At 42.8% G+C, this 9,134-nt stretch overlaps 1 protein-coding gene across 1 annotated transcript; it reads right to left on the bottom strand.

The window, feature by feature from the left end:
- Window positions 1-752: 752 nt before the first annotated feature.
- FAM124B (family with sequence similarity 124 member B) lies at window positions 753-8,509 on the bottom strand. The gene is made up of 3 exons (XM_013944413.2): window positions 8,353-8,509; window positions 7,173-7,915; window positions 753-2,521 (listed from the first exon to the last, which is right to left on the bottom strand). The coding sequence occupies exons 2-3, from the start codon at window positions 7,902-7,904 to the stop codon at window positions 1,877-1,879; spliced, it is 1,377 nt and encodes a 458-aa protein (XP_013799867.2). The 5' UTR covers window positions 7,905-7,915; window positions 8,353-8,509; the 3' UTR covers window positions 753-1,876.
- Window positions 8,510-9,134: the final 625 nt, after the last annotated feature.

The raw sequence follows: 9,134 nt of genomic DNA, 5'->3' as shown, positions 1-9,134 counted from the left end.
GACAGAGCGCTTTGGGTGCGATCACACAGCTGCCTCCCAGAGCAGGCCCACGCTCCAAATAGGTTTATTTGAAGCAAAGTGACAGAACAAAAGTTAGGAGGTGACACAGCTTTGATGCTGCAGCAAAACCAAACCAACACCTCAATGCTGCAGCGAGATACAACCTAGTCTCCTCTCCTTGCCTCCCCCAGCAGAAAACCATTTCCCCCCCCCCTTTTTTTTTTGGAATTGTTTAGTTTTCTGCAGGTTTAGATCCCTGGACTGAAGTGTACATGGGCACCACTGCCAGGGCAAAACCAGCTAGAAGAGTGTGCAGGCACAGAGCGGGGACTGTCCTTTTGCCTAGCTGCCACTCCTTAGGTAGCCTTAGCTGCACCTTTAAACGTTCCCCGGAGAGCTGGACCTTCCCAAATCACACCACTCTCCAGCAATCGCACCACTCTCCAGTCGCGCTGGACCACACAGTCCACGAGTAGTAAAGAATTTCAGTTTGCACTTTTCCAGGCAATTAAGTTCCCCCAGTGCAATATGGGTTGTGTTCAGCTGGCACAGATGCAAGTGTTGAACACTACTAAAGTTATCCAGAACCGTGCTGCAGGAGTGCTCTGCCATTACACGTCTCTGCTGTTTGTCACCTTCTGCCTGCCCTTGGACGGGCAGAAACCACTGTAAAGCAAACCTGAATTACGAGCTAGCAAGAGGCAATGAATAGGCACTTTCCAAAGAAATTCACATCTTCGTGTAAAGCAGAATTCATATATATTTAAGGAGAAAATACCTTTTTATTTCTTATTTTTTGGAAGGTAAATACAATGATCAGATTTTGCTTCTCTTTTCATAATTTCATTCCTCAGTCATGCCCTTTCTGTCTCTATGCCTTTAAAATTTAGTTAATCCTACTTGAGAAAACAAAACTGTTGATCAAGACTGGAGTTATTCAGGCATCCATTGCTTTTAAATTACTTCATTTCTCCTGTCCTTTTTACCCTTCAGTATTCTGGCAGTTCTCTCCCAGACTCTAACTTCTCTTGTCTTCTGTTCTATAAAATCCAATTAGGATTTCCATCATCCTGCTGATAATTGCACACTGGTCTAACAGCCTGTTAGCCTGCCTCTAGCCTGTTCATGGTTTTATTTTGTTAAGTATCATAAGGCCAGGCAATGGAAAGGTCTTACTGAAGCAAAAACATAGCTCAAACAATTCTTTGCAAGTGTTTCCTTTTGGTGTGTACAATGCTAATTTGGGAAAAGGCCAATGGAGAAATTTTTTCTTCAAAAATAATTAAAAAAAATGTTCCTATGTTTCAATTCATGCATAAAATTGACAACTTTGATAGTTTTTAAATATCAACAATAGGGGAAATAAGAAGAAACACAGATGGGTGCAAGTGTTGCAGCCATGCCACTACCTTGGGTCAATACTCCCAACACCAGCTGAGGACGGGCCCTTGCAGGTCATTACCGTGCTCTCTTGTGGCTGCAACTCAAAGGAGCTAGAAGCTCTAACACTATCTGAACCTATTACTGGTTATTTCTTAACATTTTATAACAGCAGTAGAATTTGTATGGCTTTTTCCTATTCATTGCACAATAATCCTCCAATCTACACTGCAGTAAAAAAAATAAACCTTTCTGTAAATAGGATTGTTTTTCCTGCTTTGCCTTCAGTCTCCTTAGTATCACTCCATGGAAAGCAAGTGTCCCTCTACCTCAGCAAACCCTCTACTGAAATTTTTTCACAGTTACAAAGGTAAGCTATGCATCAGTGGTCACAGCACAAAGTAGCACAATATGCAGATTGAGTTCTCTGTTTCCAGATTAAAGCACTTAGCTATCATTCGGAAGTGATCAGTCCATCTGGCACATTTGTTTTCAGTCATATAAAGAATTCTTCCTCCTCCTCAGTTCCGTTTCCAGGGTGGGCTCTCGATATTTGCAAGTGAAAGCCTGAAGCTCTTTGTCCGGCTCCTTTATTCCTTTTGGCTGCAAAGGAGGACAGATGGGTTCTGTCCTCAGAGGACAGGCTGATGCTGGAGCCAGCCGCGGCCAGGGAATAGCTGGGTGCTCGTGGCTGGAGAAGGCTGGTCCGCAAGTCCCTGGAAAAGCAGTTCAGAGGGGAGCGGCCGCAGTCAGCATTTACCACAGTGAACCCGGTGTCAACGTTGGTCTCAGCCTCCTGTCTAGGAGGCTGCCTTTCCTGGTGAGATGTTTTCAGCTTGCTGCTCAAGTGCACATGGAAAGGAGTGGTGTCCCACTGGGATGGGGCTGCTGCACCACTGTGAGGAGAGCGGAAGGGACTGTGAGGAACGCTGCTTGTTGGCTCGGGAGTAAGAGCTTCACTTTGTCCAGGTTTCGTTCTACCCTTCACAGTTCTGACCGTCTGGCTCCTCTGTTCTGGGCTAACCCGCTTTATGGGGAAAGGGACTGCGACAGAGTTACGGAGGGGTTTTTCGTTGCCTGCACTATTATGCTGATTGGAAAACCCACCATTTTTCTCACTGTGCTTGGAGTTGCCTTGAACCTATGGAAGACATTTTGAAAAGATCCTATTAAAATATCAGTTTAGCTTTAGTCAAGTGACAATGTTCTCACCTAACTTTATTGTGTTGAAATCACCTGCAATGTAACATGAAAAGTCCTAGCAAAAGACAACATAAGGAGTCTTACAAGACTGAGTGATGACACATGAAATTTAATGCAGATAAATTTAATTATACACATGGAGAAAAATAATCCTGGCTTCACATATGAAATGATAGGTTGTGAGCAGACCATAACCCCAAGGTGACACTCCTGTGATAGACAGCCTCATAGTAATATCAGTCCAGTGCTTTACAGCAGTCTAGAAAGCAAATGAAATCTTAAAGAGTTATTCCAAAAGAAATACAGTGCATAATGATGTTCTCCATAACCCTGCACAGTTCCCCCACAGCTGCAATACAGTATGTGTTCCCATCCGCTCAGCTCAGAACAGGACATCTCAGAGCTGGAAAGGTTCAAGAAAGAACAGCAAGAATAACTGCAAGGCTAAGGATAAAGGAACAACCATGTATGCTGGGACTCCAGCCTGGAAAACTGTTTGGGAGAGGATAAAAGGCTATAAAATGAACCACATGGAGAAAGGGATAGGTATTGTCTGTTCACTGCATTTTCCAATGCACATGGGGGCCATCAAATGAAATGGGGATGGGGGGGATTTCAAATAAACGAAGGTGGCAGTAGACCTGAGGAAGTCCTTGCTGAAGTATGCTGCAGATACAAACAGTTCATGTGGATTCAAGGGAAGACTAGATAAACGCTTGGAAGAGAGATTCATTGCAAGTTACTACACAAACAAGCCACAGTAAGCTTCAGAAACCCTCTGAGTTTAAAATGGGCAGTTCAAGAGAATATTGGTGTGGTGCAATACATGCACTTGTCCTATTATTCTTCCCAAGGCATTCAGTGGTGGCCAAGTGTTGGAGAGAGAAAGCGGAGCTAGATGAAACTTTGGTCTGACCTAGTGCAGATAGCCTTACAACTTTTTGCAGTCAACTACAGTGCCTGGCTAAGTAGCTACAGAGTGTTTGAGCGAAACAATCCAGTAGGTTCATCCATTTTAATTAATAAATTGCAAAACTGAAATCGTAGGTCATAAACCTAAGTATTCTGAGAAAGAAAAAAAAAAGTTACACTTGAATTGAGTTTCTCCCTACCCTGTCATAAAACAAGAGTTCTGTAGGCTTTCCTAATCAGTCTTTTGTTCAAAAAGGGTACTTGCAAGTCGTGCTGCATGCTGTGATCCTTCTGTGTGCTCTGAATTCCCAGAGATTAGAGAATGACAGATCAGGCTATGCCAGAGGCTGATCTTGCACGCTGTGATTTAGTGATACAACTACTGCCAGCACAGGCAGAGCCACACATTTCTGTATCACATCTGTTCAAGAGCCTCACATTTAAAAATAAGGCTACACAAAAACTAGCTAAAGAAACATCTGTCAAGCTTGGCAGTAGTTTGAGAACTGGTCCTGCCTTCAAGCAGAGACAGGCTAGGTAAATTGTGGAAAGTCCTCCTGGTCCTGTTCCCCCTCCCCATCCCTCCTCCATGCCAAATGTTATCAGGACAGCTTGGAGGGAGCTTTATGGAAAAAACAGCTGTGGTTGAAACCTAATCCAAACAAAAGATCTGAATCACCACATAGTATCGTGCTCCTAAACTTCTGTCTGGGAATTTCCAGGCAGAAACACACACATACACTGTGGAGCTCGCATGCAGCTTTCCAAGTGCTTCAGGACTAGTGCACACACTGTAAGCATGTCCCATGACAGAGCTGCTGCACACGACTAACACACAAATAGTGGCTTCAGCTGTAGTTATCCTGTGTTGAAATCTTATGGGAGGCATCTGCTCTAATAGAGCTCATTCACGCCTGCAAATCCTGACTTGCTATTTTTGGAAAAAGACTTGTCCAGGAAACTCCAGCTCAAGTGTAATTCTTGTGAAGGCTGAGAACAGGCAGCTACCCAGGGCGGATGGCCCCATCAGACCAGTGAGACCAGCAGGACTCGGACCTGCTGAAGCCTCCTGGCTCGGCACAGCGGTAGGCGTACACTTTATGGCACCAGGGGATCTTCCCAGCTCCAAAGGAAGACCAGCCCTGGAGCCAGGCTCCCACCTAGAGCCACATTTCCAGCATTGTTATTTATGCAACAGCACGTGTAGATTGTCTTACTCCAAAGAATTCAACACTCGGGAAAACGGGCTCTCAAACACAAAATAAATGCCCTACAAAATTTTGGTGTAGATAAGTAAAAAGACTCAGAGCTAAAGACATTAGTCACAACACTGAGATATCCCTTCAAGTTGTTTAAATAGGGTATCGAGTAGGTAGCACTAAAGTTCCCATGGGCTGGTGATCCCAACACTGATGTTTCCTGCTCCATAGTTTTATTGTACAAGTACCTGGAGTTCACACATTTCAATTCAGTTTGCTGCTCTTCCAGGAAAAACGTCAATATAGCAAATCAGACAGAAATTTCAAAACAGAACAGATCAAAAGGACCCATGATGCTGGCATTCAGACCAGATTTTTTTCTAGTTATTAAGACCTTCATTCTAAAGAAGTTGCAAAGTAACACAGAATCAACAACAATCCTTGCCTCTTTTAATACACAGGCAAAAGGAAATCAATGAATAAACCAGTTGATCATGAATGAATAAACCAGATGACTATAAAATCCCCAGTACCTAGTAAGTCAGTTGTTAACATGACTGTCTTAAGATTAAATTTGTAAAATTTAAGCAATAGGGATCTCCTATAAATGCTCAGAGAAAGGACACAAACTAGAACAGTAATTAGTGAGTAACTTAGGCAAAAAGGAGAGGATATGGTTTATTTCCTTCTCTGTCAAACCGAGTGACTTGCAAGTTACCTGTCCCCCAGTAAATACAAGAAAAAAAAAATCCTTGTAGGTCAGGGAAAATGACAATTCACTGTGGGTCGAAGCCCACAAACAGACCCTTGGATTTAGTTCACACTAGGGCAGAAATCTTATAGAACTGAGGGAAATAAATCTTTTGGCTGGTACTCAGTACGAACCGAATACTCGCAAAGCAAAGCCCTGCATGCCAGGCTGTCAGTGAATTGCCTTGCGGCTTGAAGCACGAACACCGAATAGACATCCTCAAGTTCAAATGAGCTCCAGCTTCCCCAACAGGAGCGCAATGTGACACAGTCTCACACCCAAAAGAGCTTTTGAATTTCCTGCTGGGGAATTCACATACCTCTGTCACTCAAAGACCTGGCATCTGTAACTAGGAGAACCACAGAGTAATTTAGGAGGGGACCTCTGGAGGTCACCTGGTCCAGGTCCCTGCTCAAAGCAGGGCCAACCTCTAGGCTCTGTGAAGTGGCTCAGGGCCTTTGCCACCTACTTTGACTGGACAACTAGTTTATAAAGTGACTCTGGAAAGGAGGGGGGAAAACAAACAAACAAAAAAAGGTCCCACACAAAAAGCCACACCACAGGATGGGCAAACTATTTAAATATCCAAATTACAACAAAAAAGGTGCAAGAGAAAAAGAAAAATACTAACTGGGATTCCAAGTTTCAAAATACCATTCAGAAGTCATTTAAATAGCTCTGACTAATTATCATTTAATTTTAAGCTGATATTTCAGATAAAAATTCAGTCAGTGTAAGGCAGACCCAACCAACCCCAGACTTCACACCCAGCTCCTGCAGGTGACATCAATTTATGCTCCTTTTCTCACTAATAGAAAGACTGCCACCTAACTGAGTCCAGGGTGAGGGAGTTAAATAAATTACAGATGTTCTTCAAAAGTAAAGTGCACATTTGCAAGAATACTAATTTCAAGATGTATAGCCCCCACTTCAAATAAGCCACATGTCTTTGAAAAGGACTTGAAAACAAGCCCTCAATGACACACAGAGATAACCCCTATCAAATCAGAGACAGGAGCGTGCTTTTGGGGCAGGTGAAGCAAACTGAGGGGAAGAAAAAAATGTTGAGAGGTGGGATGGACTGTTACGGGCTCTCTGTGAAAGACACCGCGCTGAGCTAAACTCCCCCTATCCTTGCACATGTGTAATTCACAGCATGCGTCGTCTCAGCACAAGCTTTTTGTCTGTTCTTCTTGATCTGTATTCAGATGACCTCTGAACTGCACACTTGAGCAGAAAGGGAGAGATCTGCTATGATGCATTTACTCAGTGCTTTTGCCCAACTGCAATTCACTCAGGAGCTCACAAAATCAAATGTGGGCAATACTGCATCAACACTATACCTACAAAACAACTGGTTTTGTGTGCAAAAATATGCTTTCAAAACCATTTCTAAAGTAACAACTTATCACAAAAAAGAATAGGCTGTCACAATTGTTTGATGCAGGCAGGGAAGGCAAGACATTAAACTAGCCTGCTCAAAAAAAGGATCAATACTTTCAATTTCAGGCAAGCAATCATGGTGTTAAATTAAAAACATTAAATATTCCAAGTGTTTGTGCTTATATTTAATCAATGGCATCACAGCACAAGCGGATACTGATTGCTTCAGTCATAAATTCAAAAAAAAAAAAATACAAACAAGCAAAAATCGTAACTTCCATTCTGAACCACTCCTGGTCTCTGTTGGAAAAAATCACCTCTCAAAAAGCATGACACACACATACCTGAAGCAGAATTTTGTTTCCTTCATAATCTTGTGTCTGCCATCTGGTGCTACTGATAGGAATACAAGGATTAGGCAGGAGAGGCACCAACTGCCCAATTTCTTGCACCTTGAACTGCAAGACTGATGATTCTTTTGGCTCAACAGACACTCCAATGGGCAGCTGCTTCAAGCAGAGCTGAACAGCAATGTTTTTAGTTGTGTACAGGACAAAGACACAGAAGTTACTTTTCTGCATAGTTGCTTCTTTCTGTAGGATCATCTCATACAGTCTCACTGCATCATCGTAGTTATCAAAACTACAGTAGAGGGTCACACGCAAAATTTCAGAGCCACAGTGCACCTGCCTGATGCCCCACACAGGCATCTGGTCATCTAGGCCATAAAAGTCCTGGCTAGCTGGTGCATAGGGATGGCTTTGCCCATTAGCGATTTGTGCGCACTGGTAGCGCCATGGCGGATGCTGGAAGAAATCATGGATCTGAAAAATCCGTTCTTCGCCATAGTCCTCATGTAGAAAAAGGAGGACAGACATTCCAGGAAATCCATAGCTTCTCTTACGATAACTCTCATAGTATCTCAATGGAGTAACGCGCTCAGAGACAAGGAAAAGTCGAATGTCCGGGCAAATCCATTCCAAAAGCCGATCCAGAGTTTGCTGCAGAAGCGATGAATGTCCCGAGTTGGCAAGAAGATGAACGGTCATCAGCAAAGAGTCTGCTCTGCCACCCATTGTAAAGTTGCCTTGCAAAAAACGAATACATGAATAAATAAAGACAAACTGATGCTTTCCATCTCCTTTAACTACTGTTCATATCTCAGTAATCTGAGCAATGCACTTTAAAACTCACAAACAGAAAGAATACCATCTTTTACAAGCTTTTCACTAATCCCGTGAAACAAGCATGTATGCATATTTCATGTGAGTGAGATAGGTGAAGAGTGAAAAGGCCTTGTGGCTTGACCAAGGTCACACAGATCATGGCAGAGCTCAGATGAAGACTCATTTTTGACTCCAAGAGTCGAGCTCTAGTCACTGATGACACGTATCTGATGTGTCCAAAAATACCTCTGTGACCTAGCGTTTTTGCCCTTCACAGAATAGGACAGCAGAGATAAAGAATACTGAAATACAGGAGTAATTATTCTCCAAGGTGAGATGATTTTGTAAATATACTTGCCAGTCAACGGTGGAAACCCAAGCTCTGGAACCCGGCAGAATCCCGACTGTGTGCATCTCTGAACGCAGTTGCTGCCTTTTGCAAATGCAATGTGGCTCTTGTGTCTGAAAATCTCAGCATATTTTCTTTTAATCAGCAGGCTGTGCTTTTGCTTGTTCTAAAAGCTTGTGATCTTTATGAGTCACGCCCTTCTGGGGCGCACAGATAAGCCATTCTTTAAAAACAAGGAAGGAAAACAGACTAACAAAAGAAAAAAAAACAATGTGAATACAATAGATAACAATAAGGGCAGATATGAATCAATCTCAGGAAAGAAAGGAGCTTTGGGAAAACGCCTTGACTCCTAGTTATGCCACTCCACACTGCAGGCAAACAGCTGGAAACCTGTCCCAGTTTATTATATATGACCTAAAAGCCCACTGGCATCTTTGCCCCTTTCAGGGCCCTGTTTTCCTTTTTTTCTGCTTTTTCTTTGTTTTGTTTGAAAAGTGATTACATACCCATGTGATTAGCACCCATAAACAAGCCTCCAGTTTTTTGGGTTTTTTTCCCTTTGCTCTTTCGGTTTACATACCAGCATTTTTTAGCTTATTGTGTAGACTACAACATGAATAGTGAAAATACATCTCTCCCCAGCCCTCTTCTAATGCCTAGACTTTTTTTTTTTTTTTGGACAATCCAGAAGCAATGTATACAAGCCAGCTCAACTTCCACTTTCTAAACAGAACTGCTCTCACTGCAGCCAGTATTTAAATGAAAACTGGGGCTTCTGAGGATGCATC

The sequence above is a fragment of the Apteryx mantelli genome, chromosome 9 (assembly GCF_036417845.1).
Source record: "Apteryx mantelli isolate bAptMan1 chromosome 9, bAptMan1.hap1, whole genome shotgun sequence".
NCBI classification, from domain to species: domain Eukaryota; kingdom Metazoa; phylum Chordata; class Aves; order Apterygiformes; family Apterygidae; genus Apteryx; species Apteryx mantelli.
The sequence above is the reverse complement of the archived record's forward strand: the minus strand, read 5'-3'. Positions and strand labels throughout refer to the sequence as shown.